We start from the raw sequence: 19,577 nt of genomic DNA on the forward strand, positions 1-19,577 counted from the left end.
CACATAACATTTTTTCCTTTATTAAACGTTTCCTGAACCAGTCTTTGCATGTGCATGCGCTGAAAATTGGAAAGAACATGGGTTTTCCTTGTTGAATTTGGAACAGTTGTTCAATAAGAGTAGCACTTTTTTTTTTTTTTTTTCCCTAGAAACACACATTTGGTTTCTTTTAAGTAACTTGATCTTTTGGAGAGCTTCTTATACGAAACCAGCTAAATAACAAAGACTCGTGCTATGAAAGGATGAGTGAGATTATTCTGGTGGTGTACATACTGAAAGACGTGTCCCATGATTGCAGCTGTGGGCTGCAGTCAGTTGTTGGTGAGTAGAAAGAATGACTCAGCAAGGAACAACAAATTTATAATCAAACGTAGTCGTGGTTTTCTGTAAGTTTAGAATGTCTATGTCCAAGTTTTAAAGCAGTTTTCTCAGGTGGGGAATTAGCTCAAATGGTAGAGCGCTCGCTTAGCATGCGAGAGGTAGCGGGATCGATGCCCGCATTCTCCAGTATTTTCACTTCTGATGTCGTCAGAAACCACACGGCAGCGTTTAAAAGTCGTTTTCTATTTACGCCCAATTTTTATTGTATAATGGTGTACAGAAACCTGAAAGAACTGTAAATTAAACGAAAAAATGATTTAAATATTTCATTTTTTCATTTCAAAATCAGATGTTTGCTCTTTTGCATAGAGGAAGTAAAAAATTATAATCTTTGTGTGAAATAATCAAATTTACTGACATCTTAATGCAATAAAAAATGACATGTAAAATTTATTGAGAAAAGGAAATGAGGAATTTTTTGATTGGTCCTTAAGTATTTGTTTAATGATTTCATTCATTAGTTAACTTTATATTTGATATTATAGTTTAGTGTGTAGTGAACAAAATTTTATATTCATGCTTTGAGTAAGACTCATTGTTTTTGCTCTATTTTGGTTGTATAGGTTGTTTATTAGAAAGAGTGGGCTAGAACATTGTATAATTCTTTTGTAGCTACTAGCAACATTGTGCCTTTTGCTTGTGAACTTTCTCTGAGGTACCATGGAAATTTTCTCTCTCAATCTATGCTTGCACATTTTAAGGCTTCATGAGGATTTTTTTTTTAATGGTTGATTGGTTGGTTTGTTTTCATTCTGAATTTATTTTCTTACTGGCTCATTCAGATATTTAATTGCTTGTACTTCCAGATTGAGATAACATGAGGAAATGAGCAGAATGTGCTTCTTACACATACATTGAACTTGTGCAATTAGGAACTTGGGAGTGCACATTTTAAAACAAACAGAAATGGGAAACAAAAGTTATTAATTAGGCTTCATGTTAAGGGAGGAGGAGAAACTCTGCTGCACAGATTTACAAGTAGCACCTGTCTGTGAAGAAAGTTAGGGAGATCTTCCTGTGACCATGAGAAGAAGGGAATTAACTTCTAAATGGAATGGGATAGAAATTGCATTTGCTTATTTCTCTTGTATTCTCCAAGTACTGGAGAGAAAAGAGGAATTGTGACTGTAAGGCTGCTGGATGCCTCTTAAAATGAAGTCTAATGGAGAGAAAAGCATTGTGGTCTTGTCATGAGTCCCTTTTGGACTCAGGTAATAATTTAAATGTCTGTTTGCTCGGAATGAGACTCTCCGGTAGTCTTCTGTGTGATTATTATTGTTTCTGTGTTTCTGTTACTGCGTAACACCTGACACTTTGTGTGCTTTTAAAGGAAATGAGTTATATTGCTCTTCTTGGCTGATCAAATGCAAGCTGTGCCCTGGTGGAATGAGGGAATTTGGTGGGGCTGATCAAATGCAGGTTCAGGTGCAGTCTGCAACCACTTGAAAAAGCTGAAAGCTCTCAGGAATAATGACTTTTCATTACATTTGTGCCCAGCTTCCTACATTGGGGCACTTCTGTCTATTAGAGCTTGTAAACACTGGAAAAGCTTACTTCTAATTCTTTTGGTGTAAATATGAATAGAAGTAAGAGGTTTTTGCTCATCCCATGTGGTGTTTTATGTCCTTATTTTTTAGGTAAACTATCCTGTGAAAAATTTACAGGATTGAGAGACACAAAGGTCCTGGCTTTCAAAAGAACTACTACCTGTGGAAGTATACTACTTGTTAATGGGTAAATAGTTCCCAGAGCCCCATGTCAAAGGACTGACCACTCTGGGTCTGTCTGTGCTTTCTGTGTCAGAAATTGCATAGAGATATTCTATGTAAAGAACCATGAGGGAATTCCGTTTTTATTTTTATTATTCTTATTACTCTTACCACTCAGACTTTACATTGCAGTCCTCTGTAATGTCATGCTTAAATCAGTTACACAAGGTAGTTATTCATTCTGAAGAATAATTTGTTTGTATTAAACTTGCTGGAAGATATTGCTATATCTTTGTTTGTTGTAGTCTGCAAATAGGAAATAATTACTCCTTAGTTGTCTTTTATCAATACCTTGTTCTAAATATTACTTGGAAAATCTTTCAGGCTGAGATGGAGCTTGGGGACCATAATAGGGCAACTCTGGACACAGTGTTGAACAATATGAAGGCCATCTGTAGAATCTGCACTCAAAAATATCAACTCTGTGAAATTCTTCTTTTAAACAAAATTATTTCACAACATGATTGTAGGACATTTGTTCCTGCTAAATGTAAGCCTGTGTCCAGTGGATGGGTCTGGACACAGATGGACTGTGGAGTCTGATGTCTGCTTTCAGAAACTCATGGAATACAAGTGGGCTTTGGTTTGGTGAGCATATGGTTCTATTTCTGTCATGTCTCAAGACTTGCAGGTGTGCTGTTCATTGTTAGCACAGAAATACCTAAAAAAGAAGGATTCATCTTAAAAAAACCACAAATGCACAGGCATTGGGTGGCCATTGTTCTTCTCTCTCTTCGACAGTGATGTTATAATAGGGGAGAACTTTTCAAAATATTCTGACTTTTTTCAGTATTGTTACTACTTCCACAAAAATACTGAAATACGCTACACAAGAGAATCCCTACAACCAGCTTGTTTTGACAACAGAAAGCTCCACAGATCATTGAAATGCAGCTTAAGGAGCAGTTTCACTGTACTGGAAAAGCTTATTTCTAATTATTTTGGTGTAAATATTGAAACACCTACTTATTTCTGTTGTTACAAAAATCTGGCCAAAACTAGTAACTTGATAAAAGAAAATAGAAATAAATGGAAGGACTAAAAACTATAGTAGATTTATCATTTTTATGTATGCAGAGAGAGCAAAACCAGTGTTGGGCTAAAATGAACAAAGGATAAATGCAGGGAGGCAGAACATTTTATGTGTGAGGGTGGAGATGGTGCTGTGCAGGGCCAGCAGTTGGACTCCATGGTCCTTGTGGGTCCATTCCATCTCAACATACTCATACTTCCTCGCTGAGGAAGAGGTTTCAGGTTAGCTGGAAGAAAACCATCTTGCATCGTTGCTCTTTCTGATTTCTACAGAAGTCTGTGAATGAGTTTTACTCTCTCTTTATAAGCTGTAAAGGAAAAAAACTGAGCGTTATTTATAAAATAGGATGTCAAGAACAACATATGGGTGTTGTCACAGGTTAGCAAGGGGAGTGTGACAGGCTTTTTCGTTAGAGACTGCTGCTAGCAGCAGCCCTGTGCTCAGGCTGCAGGTCCTCCTGGGAATCCCTCATTGCAGTGACCCTGGCACACACTTTGGGATGTGTCCCCTTTCAAGTGTGTTCGCCTGCAGGTCGCTTTGGTGTGCATTCCCCTCACGTCTACATGAATGCCAGCAGGGCCCTTTTGGATTGTTCCTGAGCCTGCTGCGCTCTGCAAGGGGAGCTGCCTTCTCCCACCTGCCAGTGGGTCCCCAGCATGGTGCAGGTTGTGGTTCCCAGGTAGGATGTGGAAGGTGCTACTGCAGCAGCCGCCTTCAGCTGAACTCGGCATTGGCTCTTGGGAAGGTCCTGGAACTTGAGTTTTGTAATTGACTTCTGTAGTTGAGGAAACATTTGGCATCATGGCTAGACATTTGTGGAATTAATTTTCCAGAGTTCTTATGCTACTGAATGTCAAATATTTCAGCCTTTGAAACTGTCACATCATTCTGAGAGCTACTTCTAATTAGGACCTCTTTGATATAGTTCTTCTGGCATTTCTGTGGCTTTTAAAATTTTTATCTGTATTCTTTCCTTTTCTGCCTTTGGCACTTTTTTTTTTTTCCCCTCCAAAGACCCTTCTGAATCTAAGTGTCTTGTTTGAAGCCGAGCTGAAAAACCAAAAAAATTAAGCGAAGCATCACCGCTGTGAGCCGACTTCCCATTACTGGAGCTTGGGGTGCGGGCTGAGCGGGAGTGGCAGGGATGCAGCCACGGATATTTGCTTCCCAGTTGTAATGGCTCCCATGAGATCAGACGTAGCGGTGCCTGGAGAGAGAGGCGTATGGACAGGGCCTGGCGAGAAGGACACAAAGAGAGGAGAGCACGCCGAGGGCTCCGGCGGGAGCAGAGCCAGGCCGGCTCCCGGGACGGGGGCGCGCCTTGGATGCGGGCTCCGTCCCCTGGCCCCGCCCCGCGCGCTCCCGCGTCCCAGGGATGCGCCTCGTCCTTCCTGGCGGGAAGTGACGGAGCCGCTCCAAGGGGAAGTGACGCGCGTGGCGTGCGGGCCCGGAGCGGCGTGGGGGGGGCTCGGACAAGATGGCCGGATCCACAGGTCTGTGAGGGGGGGCTCGGTGGGCCCGGGAGAGCGGCGCGCTGGGCTCCTGCTGGGGAGGCGCCCCCGCGAGGGCCCGGGGCGGGTCTCCTTCCGCCGGGATGGAGGGGGGCGAGCTCTCTCCGATGGGAGAGACCCCGGTGGGGAGGAATTGTCTTCCGACAGGGGGGAAGGGGAAGCTGCAGGGGCTCCGGGACAGGTTAACAGAGAATCCCAGTTAGGTTGGAAGAGACCTCTGAGATCATCGAGTCCCACCTGTGACCGAACACCCCCTTGTCAATTAGACCACGGCACCGAGTGCCACGTCCGGTCTTTCCTGAAGCACCTCCAGGGTCGGTGGCTCCACCGCCTCCCTGGGCAGCCCCTTCCAATGTCTAATGAAAAGAAATTTCTCGTCATTCACTTACGCCCCGGGCCCGATCCCTTCCGACCGTGGGTCAGCGACATCCTTGTGAGAGCCCGGCCTGGGGGTGCGTGATGGGAGACGGGGCTCCGAGTGCCGGGGGAGGGGAGAATTGACCTGCCGAGAGGCAGCGATGAATGGATAGACGCTGGTGTGCGTGGGGAAGGGAGGAGATGTCGTTAGCCTGGTAGAAATGCTGCCGGAAAGAAAGATTTGTGGTGAGTATTTGTCCCAGTGTACCGCTGGGTGAACGTAGAAGACGTGGTATAGTGGTATCTAAAATAAAAGGATTGCCTGTGTCCCCTTTTTGTTTGGGAGAGAAAGGCTTAGGCCTGTGTTGTGTTTTGGGACAAAGGTACTTCACTTTGGTGGTGACTGTAGCATAGTGGGAAGGAGGAGTGGAGCTCTCTTCCCTATGGCATCCGTTGGAGCCAAAGGGTCTCTCCTAGCCAAATTTAAGGGCAAAGAGCTCCCAGTGATCCCAGGAAGCCAGTCTCAGTAACCAGCACACCATGTGTGGAGCATTGGTGTGGCAGAATGTTGTGAAAAGTGGTGTCCCGAAGAAAGGGACAAGAATACTGCTTCAAGTGCTAAATGTAGAAGCACAGTTTGACTGTCTCGGTTTCATTTCATGGGAAGCTTGAAATACAAAAAGACCTTTCCCTTAGTGCTAAAACCTGAAGTCTTCAGGGGCTTGTTTCCTCTTCTCTCACCCCTGGGACTTTATAAGTAGGATTAAGATGGACCTCAGGACAGGGGAATGAATTGACTTCAGCAGCTAGTCTAGGGTAAATGTTGGCCACTAATTTATTTCTGCTGCCAATCCACTGGATCATTGGAGAATTGGGACTATAACAAAAGATAAGAAACGTCTGTATATTTAAACTGGTCTTGGTACCTTGCTGTTGATCCTGTGAGAAGAGCTTGGGCAGGTTTTAGTTGTTTTTTTTTTTTTAGAGGAAGGAGAGTCATCTCCAGTTGGTAAAACATCTGGGGATGCAGGATTTTCAGAGTGGAATTTGATAAAGTAGCTTTTGAAGTAGCTTTTGCAACTATGTAGAAGAGCAGTCCAAAAAGATCGCTATTGCCTAGGATAAACTGAGCTAGAATGGATATATTGAGAGAAACCCAACTATTTGTTCATCTGGGAATTACTGCATTTTACTTTGTTAGGATTCTTTTTTACTTTTTTTTTTCCTGTTGTCTAAATTAGAAAGCAACAGTGAAATACTTCAGCTTATGTCTAGGCTGTCACTGGAGATTTCCTGTAATGCCCTAGGAAGCAAAGTTGGTTTAGGTCATGTATCGAGTACTGGCATTTGGCATTCAACCTGGCTAGTGTAGAATATCAGTTACAAGAAATCTTTGTAGTGAGAAAGGCTATTTTCTTTCCACTTCAGCCCTATAAAAAGAAATGTTTTTTGACTGAACTTTGATGGTTTCACTGCTGTAAGTGTTCTTTGCCGTCTTATAAGAGTTGTTTTAAAATCTCTTATATACAGTTACTCAGTGGGGGTTGTTTTTGACTTAGAAATACAGCCACACTTGAAGTTCATGAAAAGCAGGAGATGTAGGAAACTCCTAATATGTGTGACTGCTCCAAACATTGTAAAGGGCCAATACTGCATATACATCTTGTTGAAGAAATTAAATTAAACTAATTTGTTGTAGTAAAATGCAGCAAGAAGGCTGAATCATCAACAAAACTGCTGGGAAAATTAGTCAGAGCTTCTAAAACAACATATTCCTGTGGAGAAAATACTGAGACTTTTTATTGGTACACACATGGGATGGTGGGGGGTTTGTTTTATACTTTCCACATAGTATGCAAAAATTCAGACTTCACCCAGAACTGCTCTTGCCAGGAAGCTGTGTTATAATCATTTGTGGAGGAGAGGAGGGAATGGTTTGCTATAGACTTGAATTTGTTATAGACTTAAGATATAGATCTACCTAGCTCTGTTCCTTTAGTCTGCTCTTGCTATAAAGTTCAACTTCATCATTATTTATTTCAGGAAAAAAAAAAAAAGTTTTGAGTGCATGAAGTCAAGGAATGAAATTCTAACCCCAAGGAAGTCAACAGCAAAACTTTTACTAAGGTCAACTGTCTTTCTTTTGTTTCAGAAATTCCTTTCCTGGGCTTGCTAATTCTGTGAGCAATCATGTAACAAATTATGTGCATTTAACAGCAGAGAATTTAGTTTGAAAATAGCTGTTCTTTAATGTGTGCCAAAGAAATTGTATATATCAGTGTTACATTGCTGTTTAATCTTACCTGCTTTCTAAAATCACCTGTAATGAGTAAATTTTACATGTAGATACTGCATGTTCTAGAAATGGATATTTGTAAGCTGCAGTTTGATCTGATATTGCAACTCCTTCTGCTTGAATCTTGATCTAGGCTATTTGCGTGGGTACTGCTGGAGGTCTGGGAAGTCAGTTTTTTAGAGAAGAGAGCAGCTATATGTAATATATAATCATCCAGTTTCATATTGCTTAGCTGGAGATTCATTCTGTTAATCTCTTTGAAAATACGTAATAGAAGATGTAAATAAACACTGTTTCAAGTTAAAAGAAATGTTTCACTAAGGTATACCATTTAAACATCTCTGGTGTATCTCGAGAAAAAGAAGCATATAAAAAACATCATTACAAAGAGGTAATTCAGGAGTTAATTTCTGCATTTTGATAATTTGGGTTTCACCTAATATTATACTGACTATGATAAATAATACAATATTATATACCTATTGTACAGGGTTATACACACACACACATACATATATATGTATATATGTGTGTATATGTATATATATATATATATATATATATATAATGTGAATGTTCCTTAAAGGCACTGATGGTGTCACTAAGTGATTAGAATTTATGTGGGAATAGACAAGAATTAAGGCAGCAGTGTCAAATATGGTGCTGTAACTATGGGCTGCTAATGCTTTTGCCTCCTTCCTCTTCAACTGAGAGCTTCAGTAGCTTGGGGGAGGATGGATAGGGCTGAGTTAATGAAAATTCCCCTTGGTTTGCTGAAACTGGGTGCTCAGGGAAGAAAAATTGACTGATCTACAGTCAAAATTACATGAGATTGCTGATTTACTTCTAGTATGTAGTCTTGAGCAACCTTTTTTGAAAGTGAGTTTGAAGGTACGTGGCTAGATCCCTGTGAAATATTTTTTTCTGTAAAATCCATACTTTTAATTTCCAGTCATTCTACTCTATAAGGATGAAATGGCTTCATTGTGTAACCTAATTTGCCCATGCAAAAATGTCCTTCCCTTTGGTTTTATAGATGATTGATTCTGTGGGTAGAAATGACACAATGCATGTCACTGACTTATTTTCATAACTTTTTATTTTATTATTATTACTTATTTTATTTATTACTTATATTATTTATTTTCATAATTTTTTACTTCTATTTGCAAACACTTGGTGGTTGTGGAAGCAGTTCTAAGTGTGCATGACTACAGTAAGGAAGCTGGGATAAAAATGAAGGGCTGGAGGTGGTCTTGAGTGAGTTCTAGACTCCCTGAGCTGTGAAGCAAGGACTGAGTGTGCCATTCCTGGTGGTAGGGGCTTGTGGTGGTGGTGGTTTTGGTTTATTTTGCTTTGAAAGTTGGGGTTTTTTTCTCTTAAAATCCACCATTGCAAGATATTCTATAATGTGAGATATTTTGCAATACTTTCTCTTAAATACCTTGAAACTCTTTTATTCTTCGTTCCAAATCAAGCTGATGTCTGTCTGTTCTGTGCTTAGTAGGGTAAAGATTTATACCCTGTGTGGGGGACACCTAGATATTAAGAGCCATTTAGAGGAGTAATAAGAGGATGTATTCATAAGTGGGATGTAGAAGCAACGATTTAAAGACCATTTTTCCATGTAGGAGATGTGATATAATTTAAACTTCATGTCTAGAAAACTGCACAGGTAGGCATCTTTTTTCATCTGACCTGTTCAATGTTTGTTTCCTTCCTCTTTTTTTTTTTCCTTGTCAAGGAAATAATTGTGTTTTCTATCCACTGTGTTTTACCTTGAAGGATGTGTTACACCCTCCCATTTTCTCTTTTATGCCTCCACCACATTGTTCATTTATTCAGAACTGGTCCGAGAAGTCAGTTTAAGAGCTTTTCAGAATTTTAGAGTCCTCAAAGTTTGTTCTGTGGGTTTACAGTGTTAGCTCTGTAAGCACAGACTTCTTGAAGCTGCAAGTAATCTAACAAAACAAAAGAAGTAAAATACTGTTTCCATGAGGCAGCAAGTACTCTGTGTGGAGCATTTTTTCCATCCTGTCCTATGCACAAGGACTTGCAATTGTGATTGTTCTGCCTGCTTAAAAACATCTTGACAAACCACAAATAATTTCAGCTGGGTTGAGAAAAGTTTAGATTACAAATTACTTGAAAATTATATATAGATCATCAGTTCTTTCCAACTTTGGGGCATATATAGGCAAGATACTCTGCTTCTTCTCAGAGCTTTGCCTGTATCATTTTCCTGTCTTTGTTCCTGGTATTTTATAACTCTGTCTTTAAATACAAACCTACTTATGTCTTTCTGCCACAATAGCTGTGTAAGTGTTCTCGCAGCAAAGCAACTTACCTCTGCAATAAGTGGCCTACTTTGTAATCTTCTGTTTGTTTAAGAGCTTGTTGGAAATTCAGGGATGTTATCAGACATAGTATTGAAGCCCATTATCTAAACTATTCTGTACAATCCTGGAAAATTTTAGCCTGGATGAAGGTACAACACAGAGTTTCAGGAGGATATGCCTTTCAGCAGTTGGAGGCAGATGGTCCGTACTGTAAACCTAAGCATGCATGAGAAGGCTTCTCATGTAAGAATTAGATTTCCAAGTCTTATGAGTAGTTGGTGGAATTGAATTACATATGTATTTGTTAGTATTTGTGTTTTGCCTTATGGAACATTTTCCAGAGGCAGTGTTAAATACGTGCTGTGAAACTGTTCAGCCTCTTTTTGTTAACAGACCTTTCCTCTCTCTGTCCCTACTCTTTTTATCCACTATTATCTCTTCTATCTGTTATCTTTTACTATTATCTGCTATTTTAGTGTATCTACTGTTAACTCTTTTTATCTACACTGTAGCTCATGTTTCATCTTGACTGAACCTTAGTGTAAAGTACTAATCAGCTTCAGCTACTCCTGTTAGGTTTTGTCGCCTTGTTGTCTCAGTTATCCTGTGGGAACCTCAGCACAGACCATGGAAAGACAAGAAAGTGCTGTGGGGAAAGCGTTCAAAGTAGCCTTGATTTAAGTATTTGGAAGGGTTTTACCATATGCTGTCCTGCCCAAAGAATGTTTTTCTTTGTGTTTGTCATTTGGAATACACTAATGACATATAATTCAAACAATATTTTGAATTGAATCAGTGCAGAAACTTAGGACTTGTGAAGTTGTCAGACTGATTCTGAATAACATGAGCTTCTGGTTTACAGCCTTTTCAAAAATGTGTGATGATTTAAGTATGTGACTCTAAACCATTTCCTAGTTAGCATTTTGGAAGGAATGGAAACTTTAACACTTAGGACTTCAGAGAACAATCTGTAGGACAATCTATATTTCAGAAGGATGAGATGCTTCAACTAGATTTAAAAAATGGTCAGAAAAATTATAGATTCAGTATGCTCTTCTTAAAAATTCCTGCATTAAATGTGTTTAATAGCATAAAGAAAAAAATCACCTCCCTCCATTGTATTTGTGACTATTCATAAACTGGATAGTTAAGTGTGTTTGCAATTTGCTTGAGTAAATCAAAACATTTTGCCCAATACATATAAAAGGAGTGTCCTTTATTCAGTATATTCGCGGGAAAATGTCCTGTTTTATTCATATAACTTAGAACTTTTCCAGAGAAGGAATTGCAAGTTTTCTCTCTTCTCACTGAAATGGAATGTGTGATCATGTAAATATTAAATAATTTGAACTTTTGAATACCACAGCACATAGAAAATAGCAGGCTGAAGTATGACTTTCAAAAATAATGTAGGAAAAGAATTTAATGGCAGTTCTTTTTACTAATTATGTGGTGATTGTTGGATGTGCTGATTATATCCATAAGTGTATGCATACGTGTATAACTGAAAGAATAACATTACTTGTTTTACACAGATAAAGGATCTTTATGTTTTGCGCTGTGGATAGGTGCTGAGTCATGTTGGAAAGGACCTTCATGCATATGTTAGAACAACTGTTTGCTAATCAATGACTTGTAACCCGTTTAAGACAGCTTTACAGCTTTGCTAGACTAATTCCTTGATGCTACTCGTGTTATCTGGGTCACACATTGTATTCTTAACTTTTAAAGCAGATGCTGGGAAAGCTGTTTCATGACAAAATTTTGGTCTCTGCTGAGTTTGTGTAGTCTCCTGCTCCTCCTGTCCCTTTATCTGGGAAAAAAAAGTTTCTGTGTCATTGTAATTTAAAAGGTAACTTAAGAAGTATGTGTTCAAAATAATTTTTTCTCCCTGCCAATACAAAGTCAGATTTAAAATGAAAGTTTCAAAAATGAGCCGTTTTAATTTCCATTAATTTTTTTTCTGCCGTTATTTAGCTTTTTGCTTTTAATAATGGGGTAATTACTAAACAAGTTTACTAAACAAGTTTAGGGGTTAGTTTTTAACTTCTCAGGATAGAAATTGGAAAGATTTCTTTGCCTGGTAAAATCTTGATTCCTTAGACTATTAAATCACAGTTAATTTTGCTGGTGGTTTTTGAAGTGACAGATATCTTTTCTAACTCCTGTTTGCTGGCTTCCTGCCAGCAATTGTTTCATACAAAATTGAAACAGTAATTCTCAATTTGCTAAGCATCACAAGGTGTCACTTTTCTCATTTCATACACTAAAACATGTGGGAAGGTGGTTGAATTATTTAATATGTGTTTCATTCAGTGGTTGCCAATAAAGAGTTAAGTTTTAAACCTGTAGTCAGCTTTGTGCATTTCCACCCTTCATGGATGTGAATTGATGAGTTATTTAGTGACTTAACTGTTTAGTACGTGTATGGTTTTTCTTATAGTGTGAGGCATCTCTGGTCATGCAGTGTCTGAGTTAACAGTGGTCTTGTTTATAAAAAAAATGCACTTAGATATAACATAGACTGATAAAGAAATGCCGCTAATATTAGTGCAGATTTGTAAAATCACTTTTAAGCAATTTACACCAGTTTTATTTTGGCACTGCAGTCCAGTTTAGTGGGTTTTGTGCTATAGTTTTCTGTTGTTGTGGTAACTTTTAAAAAAAGTTTGTTAGGATGAGGTATTTTAATTACTTTAAAAAATTGTGAGACTTTCTGAAGGTTGGAGGTTTTTTCCTTTTTTTTTTCCATCTTTGTTTTTGCCAAGAGCTTGCTTATGCCTTCTCTGTTATGTAGTCTTAACAACGTTTGTACCTGTAGTGAAGCAAGCTTCTTCATTAGTGTAATTTTTATGAGCACCATTAGTCATTCTGAGCCAGCAGCAGTACTCAGGGTGATCTGTTTGCATCAAAGTGTCAAGACAGAGTGATGCTGTTGCATCCTTGCTGACAAAGCTGTGTTCAGCTGGAGTTGCTCTCAGGTCTGGACTTTATTCTGTGTGTGCGCATATCCAGTCTTGACTACTCTGTGCTTCTTCTCACTGATGTGCATATGATGATGACTCTTGCTCTTATTTACTGTTGTGCCTTGTGCAGCTTTAGGATGTGTAGGATATTGTTGTTCCATAACAAATCAGGGGAGTGGAGAGGGCATTTGGAAGTTGGGCTGCTGGAGTTGTGGAATGGAGGTTTTCAGTGAGGCATGAGCCTCGGTAAGGAGAGGTGGTGGAGAATAGGAAAAACTTGATGGAGATTGGCTCCTCCAGGGCTGCTGGTCAAAAGTTGGAGCAGCTCTGATGAATCTGGTAGTTAATGGCAGCTGCATCTCCATCTGCTGCTCCTCTGGAAAAGGTGCATAAGGGGAGCAGGGGAAGAGGTCATGAGCATGATTAGAGGTGAATAAAAACTTAACAGATATGGTGTGTTTTTCTGGGGGGATACTGACCATCATAGAAAGAGTTGTGTCCATAGGCTGCCTTCAGTAAATAATCCAATGGATTATGGAACAGAATTGGTAGAAATCAAAGTTACTAGAAGGAATTAATTCACTTCCTTCTGGTTACTCAGGAGGCAAGATGAAAGAAGGGAAGGCTTATGTGATGCCTTGGTAAGGTACCTATTTGTTTTGCTAGTAATTTCTCACACTTTAAAACGTAATTAGTAAAACCTCAAATTGTACAAACTTTTCCTGAAGAAGTTTTGTATTTGGATTGTGCACTCTGCGGGAGAACTCAAGCTTGAGGTCTTGTCATTCTTAAACCATCATCAGCTGAAACATTGAATAAATTGATGTTGCTTTTGCCACATCAATTTTGCATTTTGATATGCTGAGATCACTTACTCCAGCATCAAGATTTGTGGTTTAAACCATTTTAATATGTTTGTGAATCAGGTATGTGTCTGCCAATCCAGCTACTAATGGGTAGCTCTCTAGAAATTAATTTCTCCCCCCCGGGTGAAACTAAAGTTAGCACTGAAAATGTCATTCTGTGTAGAATTTATAATTTTCACTTATTATCACTAGTAGGTAGTGTCTTAATGTTATTAGTGTGCATATGAAGTGGAAAGCCAGGTGAAAAAACCTGCTTCTATAATCCTATGTTATATATATTCTTTTGTTGTTTGTTTTTGTTTGGTTTTTTTTTTTTAACTAGCGTTAGTGCCCTGCCTTAAAGAAATAACCTCTATACCTGTCCAGCCCATTTTCCTCCAGCAAAATCTGAATGCTGAGTTGCAGTAAATGACTGAGACTTCTGCTGTATTAACATTTCTCATTAGCTGCCTTCTTAATATAGGACATATTTAGAATGTTTATGGCTGTGGCTGCACTCAAATAAAAAGGAAATTCCTATGAAAGTTATTTTCATGCAGCCTAGCTTAAGTTAGGACTGTGCCTATTAGAGATACTAGCAAATACAGGATTTCACTTAGATGAAATAAATAGAAATTTTCATCAATATAATTCTGAAAACAAATATGACTTTACTTAGCTTTAACCAAAAATTAGGTTTTAAGATAAAGGGTTATAGCTTTCACGCTCCTGTGGCTCTTTATTGCCTCATGCTGGGAAATGTTTCTCAGCAGCTGACATTTCTTTATATGAAAAAACAAAACCCAAAACCAGATGAAATGCATAGTTTAGCTTCATTTTGGTTCCTAGAATTGCACCTCTTCTTTGAAGTCTTCCAACCTGTGTGATTTCAACATACTTAAACATACTTAATGTCAAATATTATAAAAGGAAGAGAGGTTTACCAGTTGCATGACTCTTACAAAGTGTTTGAAATAAATACATCCATATGTATATGTATATGTATATATTTATAGGTTTATTCGATGTTCATCTGCTTACTTGAGCTGTGGAGTCTTACCTTCTACTCAGCTCTTATTAATTCTTCAAGTTATTTGTCTTGTTTCTTTCCTTTGGGATGAATAATTTCTACATGGAAATGAATTTTCATCTGATTTTCTTCTTGAACTTCTATTCCTAGAAAATTTCCACAGATAAGCATAGTTAGATCTGCAAAATCATTAAGACTAACCTAAACTGGTGTTGCTTGCAGCTCTGTGAGGTTCAGACTTGATTAGTACCTTATTCCTCATCGTAATCAATGTGCCTGGGCCACCTATTGCTGCTAAATACCTCGGTTTCACCATTTAAGTTAGCATAGTGTGGTCTTCAGTCACTCGGGGTCCCCAAATGTGAGATTTGCTGGGGTCCCAGGACGAGGGAAGAGATGAGAATCTTGACTCTATGTTTCAGAAGGCTGATTTATTATATTATGATATATATTATATTAAAAATGCTATATTAAAACTATACTAAAAGATTAGAAAGAAAGGATTCATTAGAAGGCTGGACAGGAATAGAAAGGAATGAATAACAAAGGCTTATGACTGACCAGAGAGTCTGACCCAGCTGCATCCTTGATTGGTTATTAAGTAGAAACGCCTAACATGGACCAATCAAGGAAGCACCTGTTGCATTCCACAGCAGCAGATAGTTATTGTTTACATTTCTTTCCTGAGGCTCCTCAGCTTCTCAGGAGAAGGAAACCCTAGCAAAGGATTTTCATAAAATATGTCCGTGACAGCATAGTATAGGACTTGCCCAATTTAAACTCAAAACTGTTAATGCAGAATATTCCGTTGCTTGAGTTTCATTGCTTTGGGACATACTTGCTGGAGGAAAGTAGAGAAAAATAGTGTAGAGTAAATGCAACTTTATGAATATGACTGATGTAAAGAACTATGAATTTGAATTTTACTGAAATCTATTGAAACTTTCCTGGAAAGCAGTTGGAAATGTCAATTTACCTTGAATAAGAATCATGTTGTCTTGGTCATTGGAAACAGTGATTTTACTATGTGTGTAGCAACATACTTGATTTTAAAACAAGAGCAACAAGGATATCAAAGTCCTTTATTGAATTGCTGCATTCTGCTGCTAATGCCAGCAATGGAGTTCTATTGTAGACAAAACTGTCATGTCCAGCTTGGTTGTTGTACTAACTAGGCAAGTTACTAGAAATATTTCAGGATTTTGGAGCTTGGTTACTTTGATCAACCTCAGATAACTGCAATATCATTAGGGTACACCTGGCAATAATTCCTGATATAGGTTCATGATAGTAAGCCTTTTCTTGTGTGCATTTTCAGAATATTTCCTAGGCTAAAAAATATGTGATGTGAGCAGGGTAACTGGCAAACAAAAATACACATCAAGTTTACAAAAAAAAAAAAAAAAAAAAAAAAAAAAAAAGCTTTTTTCAGAGGAATATCTTCTGCAGCTAGAATAGAATATGTTAGTATTTCATATGCCCTGACCATCTTTCCTCTGTCCTTAATTTTTGTTTGTTTGTTTCTAATGTATTGGCATTTCAGGGCCTATTTAAGGCTTTGGTTGTTTTATGTTCTTTTTGTGGGTGTGTGGACTGTTGATGTTAGTACAGCATTTCAGGTTTTTACTTCATTTTCTCCAGAGCAAGATGAATTGCTCAGAGACTGAAAGGAACAAGTTGTTTTCTCTGTGTTCATATTTTTTTTTTCTTCCACTCCCTGCCCCAGGAGAAATTGTTTTATGGCTTGAAATTTGCAAGACTGACGTCCTTCCCCCCTTTCCCTGTCCTTAGGAAATGGCTTACTTTGCTGTGAGCCTGAAGCTGATAAATGGGGTTTGAGAGGTTTTTCTCTTTGTTACCAAGCTGAACATTTCAGTTTCTGTTTTGCTGGAAGTCAGTGGGCAAGACCTAACTCAAAAATTCAAAATTGTTTATACTACAGACTGCCTGACATAGCTATCTCAATCAGGAAGAATAGCATCCCTGACAGTATCTGACTAATACTACTCATGTAGGATTTTTTGATATAACTTATTCTTGTGTGCATATTAGGATTTGTTTGTAGAGCTGCCTTTGGAGTGTTGGTAGTATAGGGTGTGCTGGTTTAACTATGGTAAAATGGTCCTGGTACTGATGTAACTTTCAGGAGTGATTGAAGTCAAGAACTGAGGGAGATATAAAGAGAAACCGAATGTTGGTATGGATATGTTATGGACAGTTATTCTAAAAGAATATAGTTTTGGGTCTAACAGAAAACTTCACACTTCAGGCTCAGAGCCAGTCTATTAAAATTTGGGTAATGGTTTGCTTTTGTAACCTGCAGGGACAAGAGCAGAGTGTAGGGTATCCCACTCTTGCCTGTTACACAGCAAAGAGTCATTTGATGTGTGAGGAGCTTGGACTGCCAGCTCTTTTTGCAGGAGCGTGTCCATGTGAATTGTTTAAAACTGTTTTAATGTACCCAGTGAAGTCTGTGAAATCTGACATAAGTGCACATAAGTGCAATTGTGTGTTCTGTCTTGATGCTGCTGATTAATTCACTGTATCACTGAGTGATCTGACATTGCCAGCTGTGGAACTCTGTCTAGCCAGAACAGGTCCATCCAGGCAATTCTCATTTGTTACTCTAGTGAAGGTTGTTGGTGCTACTAATGGACACTGAAGATTACTTTTTATTTTCTTCCCTGATTTTTTTCCCCATGTTATGCAGATTGTGAATCAAAGCATAGCTATAACTTTTTTCCTTACTCATCCTTTGTGGTAGCGTGTTTTTTATTTCTATTAACTTGGTGATTTAGAATGTAATGTCTGAAGTAGCTCCATGCAGATGAAAGTAAGACCCTCATGCTTAAAGTATGGGCTTGGTTTACTGAGTCTTCCTAAATTCTCTTCTAATTCCAGGTTATTAAATTCACTGATAATTTCACGGATCTCTGTAGTGCAGTTTCATGATTCCATTTTTAAATTAAAAACTATTGGTCTATGTAAGCATAAGTGATGTTTTGTTTGTTTATTTAAGTGAAATATATTTAGTTGAACTGTTTGTGAGAATTTGGTAGAAGTCATTTGGCAGTTCCTGTGACAGATTTTGGGCAGGGGTGTCAGGAGGCTATTTGTCAATAAAATCCACAGTGAGGTGATCTTTTCAGATAAAGTGAAGGGAGGTTTCGCTTTTTGTTTTCCTAGTCTGGATGAAACCATCTATGTTTTCACATGCAGAGCCTTAGTCCATTATTGCAAAGAGCTGTGCTGGATGCAGTGTTGTATTGAGCTGTAAATCACAGCCTGCTGAGGGGAATTTACTGTGCCTGTGGTTCTGCCAGTGTTAAAATTGACAGCTTTAATCCCCTTCACTTGGAAGTGTGAGGAGTGCCTGTTACAGAGAGTAAAACCAACCTGTCTGTGCCTCTCTGAAGCTGCTTAGTGGTCCCATGAGCAAGTGGCACTGGGGAGAACACCTGAGGTCTGCTAGTCAGCTGAAGAATGGTGCTGGTTTCTGTAATTTCATACTGCTAATGAGCTGCACGTGAGAAGAGAATGATGCTTTGTTGTCCAAATTCTGTAAATGAAATAACGATTCTTACTCGAATTCAGTCAGGAATATTTCAAAGCTTTTAGAAAATATTTAATTAATTGCATTGCCTGGATTAGAGATAAAACTGCCTTCTGAAAGACGTGAAATAGTGAGAAGAGGAATTTTTTTACTTTCTATTTATACTAGGAGCAAACTTAATTTCCGGAAGATGCAGATCATCCTTGACTGGATTTCTAGACAGAAGTTCTTGTTGTTTTTTACTGGGAAGAGAGCACAATCTTGTGCGTGTGTTCCATTCTTCAGGCTAGGTGAATTTGTTTGTGTAAAGGTTATAGCGTGCTCAAAGCAAGCATGTAGAGTGCAGTAGTGTGCACAAGGACAGGGCTGGATGCTCAGGACAGTATTTAATTCTAGTTAATTTTGCTGGAACTTTCTAAGTCTGTAATTATAAATAATAGTAAGGGGTTGCTTTTTGTTGGGTTGTTTGTTCAAAATCCACTGTGTTAATTTTTAAGATATTCTGCGTCACTTGTCAGAAATCTAGCAATAATCATTTTCTATGAAAACATTCAGTAATTACTTCAAGAAAGTTTGAAGTATCAATGATAAAACATTAATCATATATGCCAGGGACATAGAAGCAGTTTAGTGGGTTTTGGGGGGGAGAATTTTGTTATTATTGACAGGGTTTTGTGTGCATGTGTGTTGGGTTTTTAGTTGGGGTTATTGTGTATTTTTTTTTTAACACAAGGTGTTTTTACTCTTATTTTTAACTTCAGAACAGTGTTTTGCTGCTTAGTTCTAGCAGTGATAAGAATGTTAGTGTGGGGAGCCTGGCTCTTGCTCTCAGATGTTTTTGTCTCTTTTCAGAGCAGATCTAAATTATTTTATGGAGATGTCTTGGAGGTTTCCCAAATCCTTCACTGCTCCCCTTGGGCAGTTATGGGAGTCAGTGAACACAGATAATATGATGGAAAAAATGTGATGAACGCAGGTCATTTCATCATAAGGGGTTGTTTTCTAGTACATGTCATCTCCTACAGTTTAATGTGTTGGGTACAATTTTATGATACAGCTGAGTCAGTGCAGTGGCTTTTTGTCACAAAAAGCTCCTTTATCCTCATACCCATGGCTTTGCAAAGGAGGGCACTGAGGGCCACAGCAGTCAGCTCTGGCATTTGTTGTTCTTTTTTCCTGAGTCAATTCACTTGATTAACTGGTTGGATTTGATTTTTGCCTGAAGGAAAAACAGCTTTTTTGCTAAATTAGTGTGACAATTTGGCTGATGGAGGAGCCTGGTTAGTGCAAGAGCAACAGAATTCTGGGAGAAGGCATGGAACATCAGGACAGTGAGCAGTTGGGTCATCTAGCCTGTGCTGAAGGATGATAGCCCATTATCAGAAATAAGCCTAAATCCTGTTTGGTACCATCTTTTATGTTCTTTTTAAAGAGCTAAACTGTGATTCAGAAGTTCTGCAGTCAGAGCAGGGGTTCTGAGAAAAGGTGGATTTAAGC

General features: G+C 38.7%; 1 protein-coding gene and 1 non-coding gene across 3 annotated transcripts in view; both read left to right on the forward strand.

Annotated features, from left to right (window-relative positions):
• The first annotated feature begins 434 nt into the window (after positions 1 to 434).
• On the forward strand, positions 435 to 507 carry TRNAA-AGC. The gene has a single exon. It is a non-coding gene; the product is annotated as a tRNA-Ala (tRNA).
• A 4,015-nt stretch (positions 508 to 4,522) lies between these two features.
• Positions 4,523 to 19,577, forward strand: part of UBE2V2 (ubiquitin conjugating enzyme E2 V2) — a 28,402-nt gene continuing 13,347 nt past the window's right edge. Inside the window, exon 1 of one of the 2 annotated variants that reach the window (XM_038128023.1) lies at positions 4,523 to 4,676. In XM_038128023.1, the coding sequence (XP_037983951.1) occupies positions 4,661 to 4,676 (16 nt within the window). In that variant the 5' untranslated portion in view covers positions 4,523 to 4,660. Of the gene's footprint in view, positions 4,677 to 7,095; positions 7,179 to 19,577 lie in introns of those variants that run through there. The other variant, XM_038128024.1, reaches the window with a different exon arrangement.

The sequence above is a fragment of the Motacilla alba genome, chromosome 2 (genome assembly GCF_015832195.1).
Source record: "Motacilla alba alba isolate MOTALB_02 chromosome 2, Motacilla_alba_V1.0_pri, whole genome shotgun sequence".
Classification (NCBI taxonomy): domain Eukaryota; kingdom Metazoa; phylum Chordata; class Aves; order Passeriformes; family Motacillidae; genus Motacilla; species Motacilla alba.